General features: G+C 41.6%; 1 protein-coding gene across 2 annotated transcripts in view; it reads left to right on the forward strand.

Moving 5' to 3' along the window:
- The window catches only part of Dgkh (diacylglycerol kinase eta), a 163,806-nt gene that overhangs the window by 133,791 nt on the left and 4,026 nt on the right, over nt 1-25,989 (forward strand). Inside the window, exons 18-29 of one of the 2 annotated variants that reach the window (XM_059273292.1) lie at nt 1,724-1,841; nt 3,629-3,739; nt 3,871-3,967; nt 10,963-11,070; nt 13,204-13,317; nt 14,356-14,490; nt 15,346-15,509; nt 16,687-16,792; nt 18,995-19,087; nt 21,765-21,884; nt 22,571-22,679; nt 24,073-24,203. In XM_059273292.1, coding sequence (XP_059129275.1) covers nt 1,724-1,841; nt 3,629-3,739; nt 3,871-3,967; nt 10,963-11,070; nt 13,204-13,317; nt 14,356-14,490; nt 15,346-15,509; nt 16,687-16,792; nt 18,995-19,087; nt 21,765-21,884; nt 22,571-22,679; nt 24,073-24,203 — 1,406 coding nt within the window. The remainder of the gene's footprint in view (nt 1-1,723; nt 1,842-3,628; nt 3,740-3,870; nt 3,968-10,962; nt 11,071-13,203; nt 13,318-14,355; nt 14,491-15,345; nt 15,510-16,686; nt 16,793-18,994; nt 19,088-21,764; nt 21,885-22,570; nt 22,680-24,072; nt 24,204-25,989) is intronic. The other variant, XM_059273293.1, reaches the window with a different exon arrangement.

Here is a 25,989-nt window from a genome sequence, read left to right on the forward strand (position 1 = left end):
ACTACAGGTAGGAGTTGGTGGAGAAAAACATGTGTCTCAGAGCTTCCTGAGTTTATGGTGGCTTTAAAATTCCTTTGGTCTTCATTCATGGTATGCTAGAGTCCATTTAGACCCTGAAAAGTAGCTTCTCATGGAATTTCTTTTTAAAATTGAGCTCTATAATTCAAATAATGGTTGGAGACATTTGTTCCTCCCTTTCAATAGTGATGGAACAACCAGACGATCAGGGAAATAGAGTCCCTGGAGGTTACATGAAACAGTAGGATCCAGTCAACATCTAAGGAACACCCACCCACAGGAGAATACACACTCTTCTCAAGAGTATGTAGAACATTCTCTAGAACAGACCATAGCCAATTTGGTCACAAACCATTCTCAAGTAAAATCAAAAGGATCCAAATCTCACGACTATTTTAATGGAAGAGCCAATGAGAGAATGAGGTTGGGCAGTACACAACTGTGGAAACATGTAGGGGAATACATTAGAGAAAATAATCATTAGTAAAGTAGAAAAAATACTTTGGGATGAGTGAGAACAGAAATGCACTGTCCTAAAACTTAGCTGATGTAGCTGAAATGTGCTTAAAGTGGAGTGTATTACTGTAAATGCCTCTTTGAAAATGTTCATCCATCACTGGTCAGTCCCTTGACACCTACCAAGATAAACCAGGACAGGAGCAGACTAATAACAGCTAACAGAGGAAAGAGAATAGTAAACATGAGAGTGGACATAAATAAGAGAATTAAAAAGAAAACCAGTAGAGAAAATGAAAAGACGTTGAGTGAGGATCACTAAAATCAGGAATGAGGAAATCATGAGGCATCATTATGGAGCTTGGAGAAACAGATATGATTATGATGCTACTATGAACCCAGAGGAAACAGGCAAATGTGTAAAAACACTTGAACTAGAAATCCCATTCAAGAAGAAATCGGCATAAAATAAAATCTAGAAAGAAAAGCCAGGCAGTAGTGCATGCCTTGAGAGGCAGAGGCAGGCAGATCTGTGTAAGTTCCAGGATAGTGGTCTACAGAGCAAGCTCTAGGACAGGCTGGGCTACATAGAGAGACCCTGTCTCAAAAAGCCAGAAAAAGAAAAGAAAGGAAAGGGAAAAGGGTGGGGTGAGAAGGGGTAAAAGAAAAGGAAAAGGAAAGGACAACTGTGTGCCTTCCCAGACTTCTCTTGCAAGTAGAAAACACCAAGGGACTCACACATGTGCACTCACGCTCATACATGCACACAAGTAAGCTAAACCACGAAAGTTAATAAGTGATTATACTAAGATTACAGAGTAAATGATCAATACGCAGAAATCACAATTTTGTCATTATATTTCTATACACCACAACTGAACCACCTGACCATGAAATTAAGAATAAAGTTCTACTTGAAATTGCATCAAAAATGGCAAAACACTTAGGAATGAATTTAACCCAGGAACTGAAACACTGAAAACTACAAACTGTAGAATCACTGAATGGAAAGTGAGAAAATATCACAGATACTGCTTTTCATGTTATTCTCTCTGTAATTCTTTATTACAACATACAGACATTTGAAAATATTAAAGCGCTTCACACTTCTAAGTATCATCCTTTGAGTTTGGGCTACTGAGTGGTCACAGGCTTTGGTAGCAAGATGTTTGGGACAAGGCCAGGCTCTGAATGGACTGGATTAGTCTCTCCTTTCTCTTAACATGTGATCCTGATGTATTTCTGTCAGGTTTAAGAGCAGGACTTGCCGCCTCAATCGCCGGGAGTTCTATCATCAACAAAATGTTGCTGGCAAACATCGACCCTTTTGGTGCAACTCCATTTATTGACCCAGATCCTGATTCACTGTAAGAAATACTCTTGTACTTACTTTGCTTCACCCGTCCCCCCCCCCTTTTTTTTTTGTCTGTTTGGTTCAAATCCTGACGTTTTGCATGTGTCCCAAAGTGTTGGGTTCCATCTGCAGAAAGTGTGGTGAGCATGCTCCGAAGTTGATAATGCCCAGCTCTGTGGTCTGTCCCTGAGACAGGTCCCTTTCTCACCTGCAGTTCAGCGGCCACTCTCGGGTGCAGCGCTGCTTGCCTCTCTCTCTCCCTGAAGATCTGTCTATCTTAGTGCTGGTTTGCACCTGTATCCACATCTTTCCCTGCCGTCTTCTCTTCTCAGTCTGCTAATCCCGCCATCTTTCTACATCCCGCTGAACGGTTTCCTTGTTTCCAGCTTCTAACCTACATCGATCTCATCTCTTTCTAGACTCCCTAAAAACACGTTTGGCAGCGTGAGATAGACTCACTCTTGTTCGCATTTTAAGATTTGCTCTGTGAAGGACTGTGTATGTGTGTCCATCCACGTGTGTATGGGTGCCTTGCACGTACATGTGTGGAGGCCAGAGTTTGAAGTCGGGAGTCTTGCTCCCCCACTTTCCCTCTCCTATGTTGAGGCAGGGTCTCTCATGTGAACCCAGAGCTGGCCTGTCAGTTCGGCTAGTCTAGACTATGTAGGCAGCTGGCGATGGCCCGGTCTCTTCCTCCTGTGTCCTAAGATTGCAGGCTGGCTGCCTCGACCACCGGGCATTTACCTGGGTGCTAGCAGTCTGAACTCTGTCTTCCTGCTCCTGCACCACACACGCTTTACCCATTGAGTTCTCTCCCCAGCTCAAAGATGCTTTTTCTTTTTAAATCTTATTTTTGTATTGGCATTTCTCAAGGACAGCATTTAGTATATTTTATTTTATTTTTGGAAATATTTTCCTTTTATTTTGTTTGTTTTGTTTTTGTTCTTGTTTTTGAGAGAGGCTTTTACTGTGTAGCCCTGGCTATCCTGGACCTCACTCTGTAGACCAGGCTGGCCTCAAACTCAGAGATCTGCCCGCCTCTGCCTCCAAGCTCTGGGATTAAAGGTGTGCGCCACCACCATCAGGCTTTTTTTTTTTTTTTAAATCTAACTAAATTTAAGAGAAAGAGAGAGTGTGTGTACACACACACATATCATGACATGTATCTGGAGGTCAGAGGACAACTTGCAGGTATCTATTCTTTCCTTCTATCGTGTGGATCCCACAGAATGAACTTTATCAGTGGTGGAAGGAGAGAACTGATTCCTGCAAATTGTCTTCTGGTCTCCATACACACACTATGGCATGTGTGAAACACCCACCCACCCCATAAAAAAGTAATTATAAAAATAAAAAAATCAAGTATTAACAATATTTATAATAATGTATTGAAATCAGAAGTTTTCTCTTACTCTTTGTCCATTTTTAAGGGTTGAGTGGCAGAGACTTTCTCATGATTAAGAAAGAGGACTATGGCACTTGACTTCAGGGGCCTCCCATAGAGGCCGTCATCAGTGGGCCTGTGTGGTCAGCGCCTTAGGTGGAGACAGAAGGCTTACGGCCGTCAGCTTAAATAGAAAATAAGACAGTACCTGGCTCTGTTTGCTTTGCCTCAGACCACAAATTATGCACGTGCCCTGTGACTGTGCACACAGTGTGTATGTGGGGAATGACCTCTGCTTTCCAGTCCTCTAGAAAGAATGGACACTTGAGTGGTTTTAAGTGTGACTGTGTAAATAAACTGTTCGTGTTGTAATGAACCTGAAATTGACTTTTATGTACCTTCCCTTATTATCCTAGAGATGGATACTCAGAAAAATGTGTCATGAACAATTACTTTGGGATTGGATTAGATGCAAAAATTTCATTAGAATTTAATAATAAGAGAGAAGAACACCCTGAAAAATGCAGGTAATTTCAATAATGGGTCTAATGTTGTTACATGAAGGTAATTTTACTTTAATTTCATTTATTGTCTCTTTTGCTTTAAGGAGTAAGTAAATAACATTTTCTGAGATTGCATAACAATATTTGTTTTTTAGAAGCCGAACTAAAAACTTGATGTGGTATGGAGTCCTTGGGACCCGGGAGTTATTACAGAGATCATACAAGAATCTGGAACAAAGGGTTCAGCTTGAGGTGAGTTAATCTTGAAGCAAAGACAATTTAGTGTATCCTACGTAGATAATTTGTAGAGCTAAGTTAACCTAATTTCTTCTTAGTGATTAAATGTATTCTAAAGGTAGTGTCAATCCTGTGTGTAAACAATAGGCTTAACCTTAAATCATCCTATTCGTTCCTGAAGCTGGGACTACCAACATGAAGCCTTGTAAGGACTTTTATAGGACAGTGTCTTTAATAGTGGACTTCTTCACTTAAATGTTCCAATTCTACAATGCCCAAAGTTTTATAAAGTCCTTGGAAGTAGTACTTGCAGTACATGCATTTTAATTTAAATATAATTTATTTTGAGCCAATTATTTCTAACAAGTCAGTTAAAAATAGGATTTTGACAATCTTTTCTAGTTGAGGTAGAAACTTACAGACAACGAAAGTTATTTAATTTCTTGCAGTAGCAGGAAAAAGATGGTTGGGAATCCTTGGAGTCTATCAGTTACTGTAAACTTAATTTCTTTTATCCGTGGTCCAGGGCATATATTTTCTACCTCATTTCATTTTGTGATCAGAACATTTTTATTTAAAATGCTAATACACTAATACAGAGAAATTTATAACTCTTAAAGTTTAAATACTTGAGTAAATAACCTAAACTGAGTATTGTTTTCTTGGCCTTGTCTTAACACTGGGGCGTAAGCTAAACAGGTGAGTCAGTCACTACCAACTTAATGTCATAAAGATAAGCACATAGGTCCTTTCCACTCTAAAAATATCACTAGGTGATCAGCTGCTTTGATTCCTGGCTGCTTATAAAATTATAATACAGACTACTAGGTGGGTGGCTACAAAATCAGGAAGGTTCACCTCTCACAAAGGCTCTCGTCCGCAGTCCCACCCCAAGTCCACTTAGGTGCCCTTGTATGTACTGCATTGTCTGTGTTCCTTCATTTTTGATCCGTGTCCCCAGTTGGCCACACTCGCTAAGAACAGGTAGAGAGCTATAATCATTGTTGTTAGCCTTAGTGTGTAACACAGTAGCTGACAGTCTTGTTGCAGAAGTGGATAGCGAATTGATAATTTAGTAGGAAAGATGCTCCTCAATTTATGATCAGTGACATTTCCAGCATGGCTCTAGGGACCGACTTGATTAGGGCATGAGGGAATGAAGAAATGAAGGACAGACACATGGACAGAAAGCTGGAGTCAGGTGGTCTAGACTGTCAGCAGGAAAAATTCAGCAGTCCAGGAGGTCAGCAGTATATAGAGTTGAACAGGGAGGCATGGTTATTCCATGTTGATAAACAAGGAGGTGGGATTGATGGTAAACAGCTGGATCAAAGAGACAGGTTCAGCTTACCTTGGTCGGAGCATGCTCTGTAAGTATACAGTCTTCAGGCCGTAAACATCCAGGGGGCAGAAAGCTATGGTGGACATTTTCTGCACATACTGTCTATATTAGCACTTGGTCCCCTGAGGAGGGCCATTCCTTCCGAGCCTTTACCATGCCTCTGAGCCTGAGGCTGCTGGGTCCTTGACATGTCTGTACCTGTGTCAACAGCATATATTCACTGTGTGTTTCACTCACCCAGGGCTCCTCTGCTCCCTACAGATGAGTCTGATCATGCATTAGTGGAGGAAGGTGAGGTCCCAAGAGTACATTTAGAGCCAGGCGTGCTGTCACATGCCTGTAACCCCAGCTCTTCTGATATGGAAGAATTTGCCCACATTCAGGTCTGGAGTTTCAAGCCAGCTATGGCTACATAGAGTGACCCTTTCTTTAAAAAACAAACAAAACAACTACAAAACCATTTGATTCAGCTAACCTTCTAAACATCAAGGGCTTGCCAACCTCACACATGCTCAGGTGCTTCCTTGGCCTGTAGTTGATGTCCTGATCCAAAGGCTGCTTTGTAACCAAGTGTCAACTGTCTCATGTAAGTTTATAGAGTGCTGTACGAAAAGTGAAAGACACAATGGCTCCTTGTCGGCCTCAGCAAAGGCCGAATGGTCTTTGTCACTGGAAGTGGTCTTTGTTGCTGGTCCAAATTTTGAAGAAGACATCTTACCTAGAGCTTTTTCCTTTCCATTTTAAAAGGTGCTGATGGTGTGGACCCTTTCTGAGGAAACTATGGATCACTTGTGTAAAGTTCTTAATATATTAAATAAGATATGTAGACATAACAGAAAGTCGTATGAAAATCAGTTAAATATTTTGTTAAACTAACATATATATATATATATATATATATATATATATATATATATATATATATATATTTCATTATTACCAAATCAAAGAAGAATCTAATGGGGTGTCTAATAAATATAGTATTTCAAATGATAAACAAATGAGAGGCCTGTGAGGTGGGCCTGTGAGGTGGGCCTGTGAGGTGGCCCCGTGGGTAAAGGTACCTGCTGCCAAACCTGATGACCAGAATTCAGTCCCTGGGGTCCACATGATAGAAGGAGAGAACCGACTCCTTCCTGTAAGTAGCCTTTCTGACCAACGCACACGTGACGTGATGCAGACATGCTCCCCCACACACTTAAACAAGTCTAATACAAATGAAGACCAATGCTATCTACATCTCTACCTTGATATCAAAGTCTGCATGTCTATAGATGCATCACAGGTATAATACAAGTGAAGACCAATGCTATCTACATCTCTACCTTGATATCAAAGTCTGCATGTCTGTAGATGCATCACAGGTCATGTCTGGCTTCTTGCCTACACTTGGAACAGAGGGTGAGGCTAAGTCCATAGGTTGGTTAGTGGACATAAAAAGATGATTTTTTTTTTTAATGAACAGGTTTCCATTCCTTGAATCTATCCATAGACCCTGATTTTCAAACCTCAAGTTAAGAACCTATATTTACAAGTATATGTTAGGTCAGCCTGGTGGCTCATACCTATAATCAAAACACTTGAAATGCGGAGGTAGGAGAATCACGAGCTTGGGTCAGCCTGGGCTACATATCCTTGTCTAAAAAAAAAAAAAAAAAAAAAAGCATATGCTAAGTAATAAAAAAGAAAACTAAAATTAGTAAAATAGGATAAATGAAAACATGCTAATATATATAAAAAGTGAAGTAGAAAGCCTCAGAATTCTTTGCCATTTTTTTTAAAGTAAGGGAAAGTAAAACACTTTCTAAGAGTGTGAGTGTGGCGGACCTGTTTAGTGAGTTTTCTCCTTGGTGATGGTGTGGGTGAGAAAAAGGTAGGGCAGAGAGTCTCCCCAGGAGACTCCTGCCTTGTGTGCTAGTCCTGTTTGTGTTCATCACTTTACACAGATAAGTTTTCTTCTTTGGTATGGGAGGAGATGGATTTCATGTGTGGTGGTTGAGTCTGTGCCAATGAAGACTTAGACGGTGGCTTCTTTGTCTGCAAAGGGGTGGAAGGGTGCTTGGTGCGAATTCACTGAGTGAGTCAGAAGCCACAGTGCAACCTGAGAAGCAAGGTGCGTGTGAAAACTGGGTTTGCCATGCGGCATTGGGGTGCTCATCTAGCCCCAGCTTTCAGAGCGTCACGGGAGGTTTATGATCCTGTCCCAATGACGGGAACTCCAGGATAGGATCACACCATGTTTGCTTCTTTACAGTAGAAAAATGTTGGCAGTATAAACGAGAGATTTCATTAAAATTTAAATTCTATAATCAAGGGTGACTTGTCTATTGCATATGTTAAGCAGCCCGGCTTTCTGACTGAAATGACAATCATATACTCTTTTGTATACTTAAGTACAAAGAGAATGTAAACAAAAATAAATAAGTGGAAAAATGCAAATTCATACATAGGCTGTCATGACATAGGCAATGAGAAACAAATATTTATGCCTGCTAACTTGTCTGAGTTCTGACTCAAATCTGTAACTTGCCCTTTACCCCATCTCTGAATACCTACTAAATCCTAAGCATGCTTACCCTGACATGGGCTCCCCACTCTCCAAAGACTCTCCTATCCTCCTAGTTTTCACAGATTTCCTGAAGCTTTTCCAGAATATAAGACATTTTTCAGACATGCAGCCTTAAATTATCAAATCCATACTGCCTACGTTTTCTTACGAACTCTATGGAATAGAGATTGTGCACATAACTCTGGGGTTTATGTCCAATGCACATATGTTAAATTCAGCAGTGTGTGGGGGGATGTTCATCTTTGATAGATGCAAATAAACTACATTCATTTGTAAAACCTTTAAGCACATCTCCAGATTTTTAAAAATATTTTATGTGTATGGATGTTGTTTCTGTGTGTGTGTATGTGCACTACATGCATGCAGGGCCTGTGGAGACCAGAAGAGAGTGTTGGATTCCCTGGAACTGGAGTTATAGATGGTTGTTAGCTCCATATGGGTGCTGGGAGTTGAACTTGACTTCTCTGGAAGCAGCCAGTGCTCTTAAAGACTGAGCTATCTCTTCAGCCCTAACCCTCTTCGAATTTAAAAAAAAAAAAAAAAAAGCAAAAAAACCTCTTACACTGCGTGTGGTAGGACACACCTCAAAATTAGCATTTTAAAGTATCTTTTTAAGTTACTCATGTGACTTTAAATAGCACTTTCTCAAGTAACGATAGCTGTTTTTTTTTAAAACATGTTGCTAAATGATTAATAAAAATTTCCTTTCAAGGTATACATTGAGTACTAGCCAAGTGCCAGGTGTGTTCCTGAGTGCTAGGAAGCAGCATGGATCTTTGAAGGAGAAATAAGCTCTCTGTTTAATGGTTAGCACTGTGGCCTCATGGTAAAGAAAATGATTATAAGAAATATATGTGGCAATGAATAGGCACATGGGTAAATATGAAATCTCAGTTGCTTACTTTGGAAAAACTGGTTCATACTGAGCTTTCATTTGTTTTAAAGATTAGCAATAATTCTGATTGGGCATTAAAATATAGTTTTTGGTGAGTATGTCTTAATGTAAGAATTACAAAATTTGGAGACACAATATCTATTTTACATACGGTATCTATAAGCACTTTTCTCTTGAAATGAAGGCTTAACCCCATCAAATGTTCATGCAGAAAAACCTCATACAGCTCTGTTTAAATACTTAAATACGATCATTATAAGGGGTATTTTGAAATAATATGAAATACTCTTGACACATAAAATGTACATATTTATGGGGCACCGTTGTTGTTTTGGTGCATTATAAAGAGTGTAGTGCTCAGACATAATTGTCTCTTCAGACATTCCATTCCTGCTAAGTCCATCTCAGTATCTAACTAAGTTGTATTTAAGAATGAATAAATAAGGGGCTGGAGAGATGGCTCAGAGGTTAAGAGCACTGACTGCTCTTCCAGGGGTCCTGAGTTCAATTCCCAGCACCCACATGGTGGCTCTCAACCATCTGTAATGAGATCTGGCACCCTCTTCTGTGTACATAATAAATAGATAAATCTTTTTTAAAAAAGTAAGCACTTTAAAAAAATGAATACATAGAATAAAACAAAAAATCAAAATACATTTGAGGAGCAACATTAATGAAAATGCTAGTTTGTTTCTACTCAATAATTACTGTGTGTAATTACTATAACATCATAACCCCTATTTCCCATGTAAGTGGTAATTTAATTTTCATTAGAATTAGAAGGTGGGAGTGTACAGTGCTATTCAATATGCATAGTTTTTCATTGCCTTTGTATCTAGCTACATAATACCACTTTGATTAAAATTTTTGAGTGTATGTGTGCGCATGCGCACACACATGCACACGTGTGTGTGTGTGTGTGTGTGTATGTGTGTGTGTGTGTGTGTGTGTACATACATGTGCAAGGGTACCAAGTGTACATGGGGAGGTCAGAGGACAACTTGAAGAAATTGTTCTTTTCATATACATGTGGGTTCTAACTATTGAACTCAGGTTGTCAGGGTTTGTGGCAAGCACCTTTACCCACCTAACCATCTCATCCTCTCCCACTCAGCTTTCAGTTTAGATGGTTGCTGGTTAGTTACCAACCCACACAAGTCCCCAGTTGTGATGGATAGGATCAGAGCCTGCCCTTACGGGGCCTGCGTTCAACAGGGTGCCTAAAACAAGCACAGAGAGGCCTCAGCAATACAGGCTAGAACAGCAGTTCTCAACCTGTGGGTTGTGACTTTTGGGGTAGAACAATTCTTTCACAGGGTCGCCTGAGACCATTGGAAAACACAGATATTTACATTATGATTCATAACAGTAGCAAAATCACAATTATGAAGTAGTAAAGAAATAATTGTATGGTTGGGGAGTCCCCACACGTGGAGAACTAACTGTATTGAAGGGTCACAGCCTTAGGAAGGTGAGAACCACTGGACTAGAATTTTGTAAGTGATCTGAGGACAATTCAAGAAAAGTACTGCCTGATCTGGGAGGAACCTCGAAGGAAAGCGTATTTTTAATTCAATTTTTTATAAAAATTTCTTCTTTATATAGACTTTTTCCCCCCTTGGTTTGTTTGTTTGTTTGTTTGTTTTTTGTTTTTTGTTTGTTTGTTTTTGTTTTTGAGACAGGGTCTCTTTGTGTAATTATCCTGGCTGTCCTGGAACTCTCTCTGTAGACCAGGCTGGCCTTGAACTCACAGAGACCTGCCTGCTTCTGCCTCCCTCATGTTGGGAAATAAAAGTGTGCACCAGTACTCTATAGCTTTTTTTGAAGTTATTAATACTTTAAAAAGTTTAATCAAGAACAAAGGAAGGTGAAGGCCTTTGTAACATTTAAGAGTCTGTCTGCAGGAAAGGTGGTACTATGCACACATTACAGTGTAGCTCACCCTGTGGAATGTGGAAGAGTGGGTTTACATGAAAGCAAACGCCGTGGACACATTCCTGTCCCAATAACTCTGAAGTAACAGCTTTGCTCTTTTTCTCTGACCTCTAAGCTTTTTATTTTTGACATAGGGTCTCATGTAGCCCAGGTTGCCCTTGAACTTGCTGTGTAGATGAGGATGTCCACGAACCCCTCTGCTCTTCCTACGTCCACTCCAAAGTGCTGGGATTATAGACGTTCTAACCTCCCAGCTCTTTACCTTGCAGTGTGATGGGCAGTATATTCCTCTACCCAGTTTACAAGGCATAGCGGTATTGAACATCCCTAGCTACGCCGGAGGCACCAACTTCTGGGGCGGAACCAAAGAGGATGATGTAAGTAACATAATGGGGTTAAAATTTGTTTCCTCGACGGTAATAAAATTACTAGATTGTTTAACTTTTTAAAATGTGCTGCATGATATTAATTTCATGTCAATATTTGCATGACAAACGTTTGGAGGGTGAGAGGTAGATTCGTAGCATCTTATTTCAACGTTCTGTCTCATGGATATACTCTAAAGTTCCTTCAGAGTTCTGGCGTTCAAGTTATGCAACACCACACCTGACAAGGTTTGGAACTGTTTCTTTTTTCTTTGTGTATTTCCTTGTATTATGAAAGAACAAAACACAGTCACATTTGTGTGGTGTTTACAGTTGCTCTAAAAAGAATGAAAAAGAGAACAATTGTTGACGTGGGCATACTAGAGAGAGTGACATATTGTCGTGATCCTGAAGAGTCTTACCCTGATTTCAGTTTGAGGCTTAAATGAACATACAAGGTATAATGTTCACGTTGTGGATAGACTCTGGCTCTTTTGAAGTATAACGACAGAGTCGCCCATTCTTTCTGCTAGCACTCAAATATTCTGGAAGTGTGAAATCAGTGACAGTAAGATCAAGTTGACACTCCGGAACACCCACCAGGCCTTCAGAAGAGCTTTATGTTCATTATTTAACACCCACATGATTCCCTCCCTCCCTCGCCCCTCCCTCCTCCCTCTCTTCCCCCCTCCCCTCCCCCCTCTCTCCCCCGCTCCTGTGTGTGTCAGCAATCAGAACTGAGGTCCCTGCGCATGCTAGTTGACCCCTGTAACACTGACCTACATCCTCAGTCCCAAACTGTAACTTCTTAATTTTAGCCTTGAAAAGCTGGAGACAAAGTTTCCACAGTTGCTAACAGAGGAGCAACTTGACTCCAGGTGGTTTGATAACAAATTATCGGTGTCAGCAAGTGTGTGGGCTCGTATTTCCAATACGAGTGTTAATTAGGATATTCTTTTAGGGTGAATATTTTTCCGTCATAATTGTTTATGATATATTTAGTAAGAAATTAACAAGAACAGAGTGACATTGACTGAACTTCAGTTCTGGGAATCAGTTTTGTGAGCATATGCATTTCACATAAAAGCAGAGTACTCCTGAGGAGTTTTTGTCCTTGAGGTTTTTTGTTTCCATGCTCACAAAAGCCCTAAGAAGTTGTTATATTATAAGACACAAGGCACGGGGCTGGAGAGATGGCTCAGCAGTTAAGAGCACTTACTGCTCCTGCGGAGGACCCAGGCTCAGTTGCCAGCATCCCGCACTAGGTCACAACCACTTGAACTGCAGCTTCTGGGTACATGTTCTAGTTTGTTCTATTGCTATGATAAACTGCATGACCAACAGCAGCTTGGGGAGGAGAGGGTTTGTTTGGCCCTCATGTCCTGATCACAGTTGACCGTGGCGGGAAATCAGGACAGGAACTCAATGCAGGACCTGAAGCAGAAACTTCATAGAGTACGCTGCTAACCCCGTGGCTTGATCAGCCTGCTTTCTTATACAACGCAGAACTACCTATTGGGGGTAGTCTGATGGAGGTGATTCTTCAATTGAGGTTCTCTCTTCCCAGGTGACCCTGCGTCAAGTTGATAAAAACTAACACACTTTTTTGGTCTGCATTCACTTGCACATATTGACATGCAGGTACACCCACATGCATATAATTAAAAATTAAACATAAATCTTCAAAAACGATAACAGCACAAATGTATATTGCTTAGAACACTTGGAAAGAATGTCTTTAAAACATGCCAAGTGCACAAGATCACAGTTTGCATGTTTCTCAGCATCAACTTTTGGGTCCCTGTGAATTTTGAAAAATTGTATGTCATCTTATCAAGATGTCTACCAGTTATATGTGAAGTATTTACCACATTCATGTCAAGATGAAATATTTAGGAATGTGTTGGTCCAGAAAGTGCCGGATGAGATGTTTGACTATCCTCTGGATGTTGAAACCCTTTTTGGAAGTATGTTTATTTTAAGCTGTCTTTGGTGATTACTTCCTTGGGCTCTTACTTTCTGATATTTACCTCTTCACTGTCTGTTTTCAGGTTTTTGGTGCCTGTAAGGCAGGGTTTGGGGGCTTGGTGTTGCGCTCTACCTAACCTGTTGGTGGGAACGAGCGGGATCCCTTTTCCCTTCTAGATATTTGCCGCACCATCATTTGATGACAAGATTCTGGAAGTTGTTGCTGTGTTTGACAGTGTGCAGATGGCAGTCTCAAGGGTCATCAAACTTCAGCATCACCGCATAGCACAGGTGGGTTTCCAGAGCAAGATGCACTTTGTGTCCTGGGTCATGGAGTGTAGGAGGAAGTGGTCCCAGATGACTACTGCACAGATAAACTGCCAAACACTGTCTCTGACTGCACACATAAACTGTAAAGCACTGCCTCTCACTGCACACATAAACTGCAAAGCACTGCCTGTCACTGCACAGATAAACTGCCAAGCACTGTCTCTGACTGCACACATAAACTGTAAAGCACCGCCTCTCACTGCACACATAAAATGTAAAGCACTGCCTCTCACTACACACATAAACTGTAAAGCACTGCCTCTCACTACACACATAAACTGTAAAGCACTGCCTCTCACTACACACATAAACTGTAAAGCACCGCCTCTCACTGCACACATAAACTGCAAAACACTGTCTCTCACTGCACACATAAACTGCAAAGCACTGCCTGTCACTGCACACATAAACTGTAAAGCACCGCCTCTCACTGCACAGATAGACTGTAAAGCACTGCCTCTCACTGCACAGATAGACTGTAAAGCACCACCTCTCACTGCACACATAAACTGTAAAGCACTGCCTGTCACTGCACACATAAACTATAAAGCACCGCCTCTCACTGCACACATAAACTGCAAAGCACCGCCTCTCACTGCACACATAAACTGTAAAGCACCACCTCTCACTGCACACATAAACTGCAAAGCACTATCTCTCACTGCATACATAAATGCAAAGCACTGCCTCTCACTGCACATATAAACTGTAAAGCACTGCCTCTCACTGCACAGATAGACTGTAAAGCACTGCCTCTCACTGCACAGATAGACTGTAAAGCACTGCCTCTCACTGCACAGATAGACTGTAAAGCACTGCCTCTCACTGCACAGATAGACTGTAAAGCACTGCCTCTCACGGCACACATAAACTGTAGAGCACTGCCTCTCTGTCCTGTTAATGTCACTGTTTCACTGCAATGGTAAAGGGTAACGTTCTGTTCCACAGAGACTCTCAGGCTGATCTGGATTCTCAAATGACATATTGGCTTTATTTCAGTGCCGTACAGTCAAGATCACTATATTTGGTGATGAGGGAGTCCCAGTACAGGTGGATGGTGAAGCGTGGGTTCAGCCTCCAGGGATCATCAAAATTGTGCACAAAAACAGAGCTCAGATGCTAACCAGAGACAGAGTACGTGACAGTCTTTTCACTTTAATCTTTAATTGTGTGTACCTTGGGAGGAATGTTGTGCATATGAGTTCAGCGCCAACACAGGTCGGGCGGGGGTAGTGCATCTCCATGGAGCTGGAGTTAGAAGGGATTATGATGCATCTAATGTGAGTTCTAGGTCCTCTGCAAGAGTTGTACCTGCCCTTAACCATTGAGCCATCTTTCTGTCCTCCAAATATTTTATTAAATTCTTTTTAAAAGTTGAAAGTTACAAAAAAAATAGAAAACATTGAAAGGAATTTAAATTATCTCTTAAATATGCCATTTAGCACATTTGCAACATTTAGCTCATTGTACTTTTAAGTATGAGCAAAGGTTTACTCAGTTTTGTTTTAAATTAAATACTTTATCTTTTACAATTTGTAGGTTCACTGAGCAATTAAGCAGAAAGTACATAAAACTCTAATTCTATTCCTATATATTTCTTTCCTTCTACCCCCAGAACACATAAATTCCTATTGTTGATATTTTGTACTAGTGGCACAGTTTTTACAATTGGTAATCTGATAATTGATTGTTAACTGCCAGACATGGTGGCACTCACCTTTAATTCCAACATGTGGCAGGCAGAGACAGGTCGACCTCTGTTAGTTCAAGCCAGCCCAGCCTACATATTCAGTTCCAGGCCAGAGCAATACAGTGAGACCATCTCAAATACACACACAGAGAGAGAGAGAGAGAGAGAGAGAGAGAGAGAGAGAGAGAGAGAGAGAGAGAGAGAGAGAGAGAGAAAGCGGGGAGAGATGGTTAGTTAGTTGGCTGTGTCAGTCTCTGAGCTCTAACTCAACCATTCCTTGCAATCCTGGGTTTGAATAGGCCTTTGAAAGCACTCTGAAGTCTTGGGAAGACAAGCAGAAGTGTGACTCCAGTAAGCCAGTTCTTCGAACCAACGTGTACATCCATCCCGCCGTTGACCTGGCCACAGAAGAGTTGTCGCAGATGCGGCTCTGCTCCCAGGCTGCAGAGGAACTCATTACGAGGTAAAGTGCTTCTGCTGGAGCTTTGCCTGGGAGAACTCTGATCTTAGCCAGTTGTGTTTTCTTCTTGAAGGTCATTGTTTTGCTGCTTGGGGTATTACTAAGGGGTGTGTTAGCTTATTTCATTAGCTGCCTCCTGTGGGCCTCAGCCGTGTTTTGTCCTCTTTATCAGGTCTTCCACACATGCTCTTTGCAATCTATATCTTACATAGCTTGGGAAATGATGGTGAATTTGCCCTGCCACACAGTGCAGTTTTTATTAGTATTTCTGTACTACCTACTCACGTGTTGCCCTACTCACTGTGGATGGCTGTTGGAAGAAGTCGGAACATGAACCATGTTCCCACAAGAGGTCACGAGACAGAATAAACAGTTGTAGCATAACTTCTAGCAACACTCACCAAAGATTTAGAGACCACACGTAAGTTATCTTTCTAGACAGAAAGGGAAGAGATCTTTAAAAAATGAGTTTGATGAATGTGAAAGATAAAAAGTGACCAGGTGGTAGTGGCACACACCCTTAATCCCGGCACTCAGGAGGCAGAGGCAGGTGGATCTCTGTGAGTTTGAGGCCAGCCTGGTCTACAGAGCGAGTTCCAGGACAGCCAGGGCTACACAGAGAGAAACCTTGTCTTGAAAAAACAAAACGAACAAACAAAAGATGTGAAAATCACTACAGCAGCACTATTCAGAGTAGAAGAGAGGCTATGACAAGATCCTTGACCCCTCCTCACCTAACATAGCGTCCAAGTGGGAGTGATGAATTTTCAGCCTCCCACTTAGTGGCTCTGTACTCATATTCAGTCTCTGCGAGTCTCCGTGTCTTCATCTGCAGACTTGAGAAGATTTATCATCATAGGCTGTGAACAGTAAATTCTATAATACATATAAAACAGCATATAGATGATAAATACGGTAAAGTTGTCCCTTGGTGTATTGCCTTGGCAATTTCCACACTGGGGTGTAAGTGATAGAGCACCAGCTTAGTATGTGCAGGGCCCTCAGCTCAACCCAGCCCCGCAGTAAACCAGCAGGCAAGTGGATGTCCTAGAGACTTGAAACCACACTGTGTTTGTGGCCTTTCTCACTTTTCAGCACTGCTGTTGCCAGGCAAGGGAGACGCTTCAAAAGGCTGACCTTCAGCAATGCCCTAAATTGTTTGTCTCATTTTTACTCTTAGGATTTGTGATGCAGCCACGATTCACTGTCTCCTGGAGCAGGAACTGGCTCATGCAGTCAATGCATGCTCTCATGCCCTCAACAAAGCCAACCCACGCTTCCCAGAGGTGAGGATTTGATGGTAAATTCTCTTTCCACAGATGCCATTGGTATTTCAACTACTGTAAAATACTGTAGAGATCCTCCCTGTGAAAGATGGCAGTATCCTTCTGTTGCTGTGATTAAAATGCTAACCAAAAGCACTTTGAGAAAGAAAGAGTTTATTTGACATACAGGTCTTCATGACAGTCCATCAGGAAGTTAGCTTAGTAACTCAGGCAGGAACCTGGAGGCAGGAACCGAAGCAGAAACCCTGAAGGATGTTGCTTACTGGCTTGCTTCTCGGGTTCACCTTTAGCTGCCTTATACCTTGGAGGACCACCTTCCCCCAGGTGGCACTGACCCCCATGGCCTGGGCCCCCTACACCAATCATCCGTCAAGAAAATGCTCCAGCAGACTAGCCTACAAGCCGGTCTGATGGAAGCATTTTCACAATGGAGGTTTGCTCTTCTCAGAAGACTCTAGCTTGTGTCAAGTTGCCAAACTAACCAGCACAGGTTCTTCATGAGTTTTACAAGAACCATAGAGTAAATTTGTGGCCACAAATTTTGTTGGCCTGTTCCTGCATATTTCTTTTTTTTTGTAATTTCTGCTTTTAAATTTCCTTCTATTTCACTTTTTTGTTTGTTTGTTTGTTTTTTGTTTTTCAAGACAGGGTTTCTTTCCTGGAACTCACTTGGTAGCCCAGGCTGGCCTTGAACTCACAAAGATCTGCCTGGCTCTGCCTCCCGAGTGCTGGGATTAAAGGCGTGCGCCACCACCGCCCGGCTCTTCTATTTCACTTTTAATCACTTGCCACCTTGATGTCCCCTTTCCAGTCTTTCTACTGTTTTATTACATTTCGTTCATTCATTCATTTATTCATTCATTCATTCATTCGTTTTGGGGATGGAGGGCAGCCACAGAACACATATGGAGCACAGAACACATAAGACAACTTGCAAGAGCTTGTTCTCTCTTTTCACCATGTGGGTTCTGGGGGCTGAACTGAGTCGGCAGGCTGGGTGGCAAGCACCTTTACCTGCTGAGTCATCTCACGGGCTGACGTCTCCCATCTGCTGTCATCTTTCCTTCTTCCTCTTCCTGCTTCCTCTTCCTTTACCCTCTTCCCCCGCATCTTAAACAAAGGCAAACCTCGAACTGACCACATGCGCTTGGCTGGAGCGGCTCAGTTATTTCTTGGTTGCGCTCTGACGCAGAGCTTCGCTTTTTTTTTGCCAAATTGTAAGTCGATGCTTCAGTAGTTTTCAGCGTAGGTATTGATAATGGAGTGGACACAATGTAACTCCTGGAATGTGAACTGCTATACAATCGGGTAGTCTAGAGAACGCTGGTACCATCATTTTATTCTTTGAATTATTCATTTGAAACTACCCAAACTCATGTTCAACTACATATCATTACTGATGACTAAAGTTCAAAAATCAATGTATTTGGAGCTACCAAGTGAAAATAGAACTGCAGTGAGCCCTTGAAACGACATGCAGGGGTAAGGGACTTCTGCCTGCTCTGCACAGTAGAAAAATTTGTATAACCTTTGATTCTCCCACAGCCTGACTACTACAATTGTCTGCTGGTGACCAGTAATGTTAAAAGTCACTTAACACATTTTTAAACGATTTTACTTTTTGTATTTTATGTATATGCATTATATATTATGTGTATTTATTTTATTTTAATGTATGAGTTTGCCTGAATATGTACGTCTGTGCACCATTTGTATGCAGTACCCTTGGAGGCCAGATGAGAGCATCAGATCCCCTGGGACTGGAATTACAGATGATTGTGAGCTGCCTGCCATGTGGGTGCTGGGAATTGAACCTGGGTCCTCTAGAAGAACAGCCAGTGCCCTTAACTACTGAGCTACCTCTCTAGCCCCTTAATGTATATTTTATATATTGCATATGGTGAAAGATACTCAAGAATCATGGGAGAACACTTTTACTGCAACACATAATTTCCTGGATAACTGGTCAGGCAGAGATAAGCTGTGTCATGTGGAATTTTAAGCAGATACCATCAGTATGTGAGCTCACCACGAGGGCAACAGAAAGCAGTTGAAATGGTTACACTAGTAAAATCCGTTCTGCGGTTCATTTCACCAAGTTATGATTTAATAGTTCCCTTTACATTTGTCTACATTTTCCTTCACTGAGATGGAATCCTAATTTAACATGGAAATACATGTCCTTGTCACTGTTTTTTCCAGAGTCTTACGAGAGATACCGCCACCGAAATAGCCATCAACGTCAAGGCGCTCTATAATGAAACAGAGTCTTTGCTGGTTGGCAGGGTTCCTTTGGTAAGGAGAAGAAACGACTTCTACCCGTTCCGGTTTCCCTCTTTGCCTGTGACACACTGTGACCCAAAGCAAATTCGAGAGGAAAGGGATTGTTTCATCTTACAACTCCCAGGTCATAATCCATCACTGAAGGACATCAGGGCAGGATCCTGGAGGCAGGAAATGAAACGGAGACCATAGAGGAACATGGCTTGCTTCCATGCTCAAGTTCAACTGCCTTTGTCTTACAGCCCAGACCAGCTGTCTGGGGATGGTACTGCCTACTGTGGGCTGGGCCCTCCTTCGTTAATTAGCAATTAAGAAAATGCCCCCACAGACATGCCAGTGATGAAGGAAATTCCTCACTTGAGGTTCCTTTTTCCCATGGGTCTCTAGGTTTGTGTCAGTTGACACCTGAAGCTAACTGTGACATAAAAACCTGAGCCTTGCTTCATTAGTGAGTGTGTGTTGAGCAGACCTCTGACCTCCATTCTTGACCTCCCTTTTGACCAAACTTTTGCCTTCTCAAAGCAATGCTATACTACTTCACACCACCATGTTCTCATACCACTCCTCTCTCCTGGTCAGCTTTGAGAGATTTGAGCTGGATTAGTTATAGTAGATATTCTTTAGCTATTCGCACATGTACACATTTAGGCAGAATTGCAGTTTCATTCTCCCGGTGAGTATTGGAAATATGATTGGCATGGTCTTCCAAATTTGCTCTATAAACATTGTGTTTCAAGCACTGTTTCTGTTTTAACTCGTTTGGCCCTGGAAATCGAGTATAAGAAAGTGTGAATCTGGCTAAAGCCCACAGGCCCGGAGCATAACTACAGACCAACCCTTTCTGTAAAAACATGTGAGTGGCTTTTGAATATTCTAGCATTGACTCTTGTCACCACCTCTGGCTGGACTGTGGCATTAGGCATGTGGAAGGCCTAGCACATTAGCTGTCTTTCTCTTCCTTGCATCCTTTGAATGATCCCAAAGAATTTCTTCCCATAGTAGTTTCATCTGTTTGGGCAAATATAAGCCTAAATAAAATTATAAAAGTCATTCATGTCATAGTACTTGAAGTGGTGGGTTGGGGAGTTAGACTTCCTGCTGAGTTGTGGCTGTGGTCCAGCAAGATGCTGCCACTGGAGCCTCCTTTCTGCTTAAGAAACCCAGAGGCTTCCTTAGGGCCAGTGTTCTTCACCACCTCCTAAGGAACTGAAACACAGCTTCCCAGGCCGCAGGGAGGCTGTCACCACGCCTGCTATGTAGAATCAGTAGGAAGAAGCGTTGGTTACGTGTCGGTAAGATCAGTGGAGGCTCCTTCTTGGCTATCATTGACACACTTTTGTTAACCAGAATCTTCTATTGCTTTTTCCAAAATAAGCCTTTCAGAAATCCCGTGGGCTATGATTAAGGCCCCAATTTTTAAATGGAGAAGGGCTTTTGTGTGTCACTTGAAAGACTTTTAAGGTCATTTATAATAAGAAATAGAAGCATAACTTTGTCCTTTACACCAAAATACCTCCTTTGCTCTAATTTATTATATTTAGTGATTATATTAAAATATAAGAACATCCTCGTCCATTTCTAATTCTCTTTGGTTCTCAAATGTTGATGTTTGATTTGAAATATGTCCCAGTAAATTTTGCCCAACTCTTTAACAATAAGTGGTATGACAATAAAGAATTTATAGTATTTGAGAACAGCTAAAGTTTATTTTTCATTTTACAGAACAAATGTGAAATACCATCTAATACAGTAGGGTGGAAAAAAATCTTATTTTATTAACTACTGGGAGATACTTGCAGTATCACAGAGAATCAACAACAAAAAGATGCTTATAATAAGCCATATGATAATCTCAGAACTCTTCTTTCTAATATTCTGAGAACATCAGTGTAGATACTGTGGAGTTTTTAAATGGTCTCTAAAGGTATTGGTTAGCGGAGAGATTGCTCAGAAATGTCCTAGTCACATCATGCCATTTCTAACACAGAGGAAACTAAGGTGTCCAGTGTCAGTACCCTTCCTCACTTTGCATAGATAGTAACCAAGCCATGACCAGAATCTCACCTACTGCATTCCAATTCTATGAATTGTAATAACTGCCTTAAGTAAGTTATTATGAAATAACAAATAACAAATGACAATTATATCCTCTTGAAAGTATCTACATCCTGTTCCAGATTACCAGTCCCTTGCCTTTTGGCTTTATCCTGATTTTTGTAATAGTTGTTCATCACAAATTTTTCTGAGATTCTTTTTTCCCTTAAACTTGCTCTTTTGATTTTCTAGATTTTTTTTGTATGTGATACGCTTTTTATATGACAGGTCTTTGATGAGTTTTTAAAACTGTTATTTGTTCATGGAACAAAGTCTATATAAGTCAGAAGAATTTTTGACCCAAATATGACAGTTCACAGAGAATGTGCTTGGAAGCAGTGAAGGGGGAAGTCACAATGGGGAAGGGAAGGATATCACATCGAAGAAACACCCAAAGCAGTACTTCTGGGGTGGGGGTGGGGGGGTGGAATTCCTCAGTTGCACCTGTTATGTGTGTCAGCTTCGGGATCAGGACTTAGAAGGAAAGCTGCCAGCTTATGATCAGAGGGAAGGCTGCCCAGAGTAACCTTGTTGTTCCATGAAGTTGGTCGCTGAGTCTCTCTCTGTTTCCATTTCTCCCCCTGCCGGTGACTAGCAGTTGGAGTCTCCCCACGAAGAGCGGGTATCCAGTGCCCTACACTCTGTGGAGGTGGAGCTGCAGAAGTTAACGGAGATCCCCTGGCTTTATTATATCCTCCGCTCCAATGAGGATGAGGTATGGAAAACTCAGCCTATTGATGAATGTAGACAGTGCGACTTTAGAGTTTGGACCCAAGAAGAGACATTTCAGGGAAGTAAACTTTGAATACTACTTTGAAATGTTTTGTTGTTAAGAGAGAAAGGGCCTTTTTGTGAACATGGGCATTTAGTAGAGTGGTACAGGTTGAGTATTCAGAACCCAGTGGTGCTGGCTGGTTTTATGTCGACTAGACACAAGCTAGAGTTGTTTGGGAAAAGGGAACCTCAATTGAGAAAATGCCCCTACCAGGTTGGGTTGTGGGGGAGCCTATAGGGCATTTTCCCAATTAGTGATTGATGGGCTGGTGGTCCTGGGTTCTATAAGAAAGCAGGCTGAGCAAGCCATGGGGAGCAAGCCAGTAAACAGCACTCCTTCCTGGCCTCTACATCAGCTCCTGCCTCCAGGTTCCTGTCCTGCTTGAGTTCCTGGCCTGACTTCCCTCAGAGATGGACTGTGATATGGAAGTGTGAGCTGAAATATAACCCTTTCCTTCCTAGGTTACTTTCAGTCATGGTGGGTTTTTTTTTTGTTGTTGTTTTTTGTTTTTTCACAGAAATAGAAAACCCTAATTAGGACACCGTTCTTCATCTCCATTAACAGAATGGGGTTTTCTCCCCATAAACTCCTAAAATAGTGATTTTTTTTTTCCTTGATTTGAACAGGAGCCTCCTATGGACTGCACCAAAAGAAACAGCAGAAGCACAGTCTTCCGTATCGTGCCAAAATTTAAGAAGGAAAAGGCTCAGAAACCGAAAACAAGTTCACAGCCCGGTAGGTGGTCCCGCGGAGGGGAAAATAACTCACTGAAAAGGTGTCAGTGAGGGGATGGGAAGGGTGTGCTAGGACTAGGTAGCGACAGGTGAGCATTGCCCAGCACTATAAATATTCTAAATATCATTGAATTGTACACTTTAAAATGGTTAAAATGGTACATGGAACCATACAAGTCATATCATACCCAACATGTCGTTATTGATGAGAATGTGTGGTTATACATGGAATGAGAAGACGAGGGGGTCACCAGCCTCTTTCGGTTCTGTCCAGTTGAGTCAGTGTGTCCATTCAAAGGGGTCTCTCTCTTCTCAACAGCTGCTTCAGACATCAGCATATAACTTTGTTTTCTTCTCAGAGTTAAAAAGCCAAATCGCTTTGATAAGGGGAACATAGACATTTTCTTTTACTCTGCTTGCTAACTATCTTTTTTGACTGAAGTTACAAATCCTCTTTTTCCCTGGTTTTAAGGACAGTACTCCACCCTTTGGTAACATAGGCGCACGTTTCTCCCATACCCTGCTACTTTCCTGGTTCCCTTCCCTCCAAGTTGAACTCGATGCTCTCTGTGCTAGTACCTTGGGAGTTCTGGGTCTAGATCTGCCTTTCACAATGAAATAACTATAAATTCCTGGAAGAATTTCATTGATTCTTCTGCGTTAGTCCTATGGTCTTTAAAAAAAGTGGTGTAAAGCCTTACATCTATAGGGAGAGTTATTAGATGTAAAAACCAAACACAAAAAAAAAAAAGGGGGGGGGGAGGGGTTATTATGCTAACTCATCATCTTGAATAAAAGGTTTGAAAGAATGAAAAGTAGTATAATTCAACTAGTCTTGGATAGCAGTCTGAACAGTTTTTAAATGACGTTAAAGCGATCTGTAGCCGTTTATTGTTGGAATTGTCCATGACAGTACAGTCAATAAAGGCCAACACTTGGAATTCAGCAAGACCCAAGCAGAAAAATGTGTAAAACCAAGTAGCTCAGATCAGATTCTAACGAACGTTTATAGCTCACTTCTAACGAAACATTTTTCACCCATGGCCTTAAGGCATCAGAGCTCATTATGGATTTTTGCATCATGGATTCTAATGGCGCAAAGTTAATGCCCTAATGCGCGTTGTGTAGTTCAGATGAGAAGCTGGACTACAGCTGGAGGCATGGGTGTGCACATCTGGCACCCATCTTTGTGTAGTCAAGTCCTCCTCGTGTCTGTTGGCGGTCTGTAACCTGCATGGGGGGCGGGGCGGGGGGGGGCGTTGTGAAGCACCACTGCACCACCCGCCCTTTGCTAGCGCTGCTGCTGTCTGTCTTGCATCTTCTATGGCCGACCCTTGCTTTGTAATGCGTTGCGCATGTAGAAATTAAGGGGGTTTTGCTCTTAACTTTGGTAGTTCAGAATTGGGGCACAGAGGAAGTTGCTGCTTGGCTGGATCTGCTCAATTTGGGAGAGTACAAAGAAATCTTCATCCGCCATGACATCAGAGGGGCAGAACTTTTGCATCTGGAAAGACGAGATCTTAAGGTATACTTTTTTTTTTTTTGAGCTTTGGTTTTGGACCATTTCTTGCAACATAGAATCTTTCCTCCTGTGTGTCCTCTGTCACGTGCTTTCAGCTTGGCTTGTGTTATGCAAGTGTTCAGTCATCTCACGCATTCATTGTTTGTGCTCTGACTTTCCTTTTGTGCTTTTCCAGTGAGAACATCAGCAATGTTTTCCTGTCAGAGCCCTTCTCTGACTGACTCTCATAGCTGAAGCACAGCATGCACCTGATAACTTCTCTCTGTATCCATTGGTGTGACTGTTACTGCCCTAACGTTTCCAAGTGGGACCTGTTTCTACCATCTCATTGTGTTGGGGCTGCATGGATGGTGATGGCTATTGTTGGAAAAGACTGAAAATGAATTGAATATAAGGTTAACTAAAAATCAATGTAAAATACCAATAAGAAAGTCTTTCTAGTCTATAAAAGTACATATGAGACAGCTGTGATAATTTAGAGTCCTGGGATTTTGTTCTGTTTCTAAGCTGGGCTTTAGAGGTCACATGAATAACTAGACCAGTAAATCAAAACTCCCTTTCCATGACACATAGTTGATGGCTTATTAGTCTCAAAAAGAAGTAACTTATTTATTTATTTATTTATTTTTTTAGTAAATGGAGCTAAAAATATGCATAGCTGCTTTCTCAGTCATGTATGCCAAAGGCAGAAAACCTTTCACTGATGATGTGCAGTAATTCCCTGGTTTTCTTTGGGTACATACTCAACAGTCGAACAGCCAAGGCAGGATTATTCTGTCCAGGATATATGACTAGAAGACAGGAGCTGGAGAGATACAGTCAGCTCCCGCTGCATAAGCCTAGGAATGCAAGGTCAATCCGCAGCACCCAGGCAAACAACAGCAGCATGGTGCCATGTGTCTTAAACCTCAGAACAGGGGCTGAGTAGAGACAGGAGGATTCTCTGGCCAGCCAATCTCGACGATGATCTCTAAACTCAGTGAGAGACCCTGTCCAAAAACAGTGCAGTCATGAGTGATGGGGGAAGGCACAGATCAATTTCCGACCTCTGCAGGAATGCACACGCAGAGAAGCATGCACAGTAGGAGTTTGCTGTATTATATTTGCTCGCTACATGCTGCCATTTTACAACTACAATAAATAACATTGCTGAAACAATCCCTTACTGATAGATCATGTTCTAAAGTGTATGGAGTGATGACTTTTCTAGCTTATTCATGACTCTCATGCTTTCATCTGCACCATTTAGCAGAGATCTTGGCCCAAGTAATGGATAGTGTAAAGTTCATGTCTTTATTAAGGAGTTGTACAGTGCTTTAGCAGATCAAAAGGAGAATGCTGTTTCTTCCTAAACATTGTTAGCTGTGATAATAATAAAATAATAGCTTAATTATTCTGTGTGTCCTAATGGATGCAGTTTAGAATACACTGTGTTTAAGTTCATAAAGCAAAGATTGACCTCAGAACTTGACATGAATGCATGCACATGTGCACACACATGACATATACACAAAACTATAGGGCCTTTTTATAGCTAGTGTTTATGTAGCGTCTGATAACATTGGCAGGTTGCAATATTTATTGAACAGTCAGTTGCTTGTTAATGGATTGTTCTAGGATTCCTCTGTGTCATTTGCTTTCTAGAGGCTCACATCGTACATATGCTAGACTCGTGTATGTTAAAGTACACCTAGATACATACATGTTCGTGTTATGTGACTACATATACAGATATATACTTAACACACAGATGTACACACACACACATATATTGAATGTCGCAAAATTT

The sequence above is a fragment of the Peromyscus eremicus genome, chromosome 9 (genome assembly GCF_949786415.1).
Source record: "Peromyscus eremicus chromosome 9, PerEre_H2_v1, whole genome shotgun sequence".
In the NCBI taxonomy this organism is placed as follows: Eukaryota; Metazoa; Chordata; class Mammalia; order Rodentia; family Cricetidae; genus Peromyscus; species Peromyscus eremicus.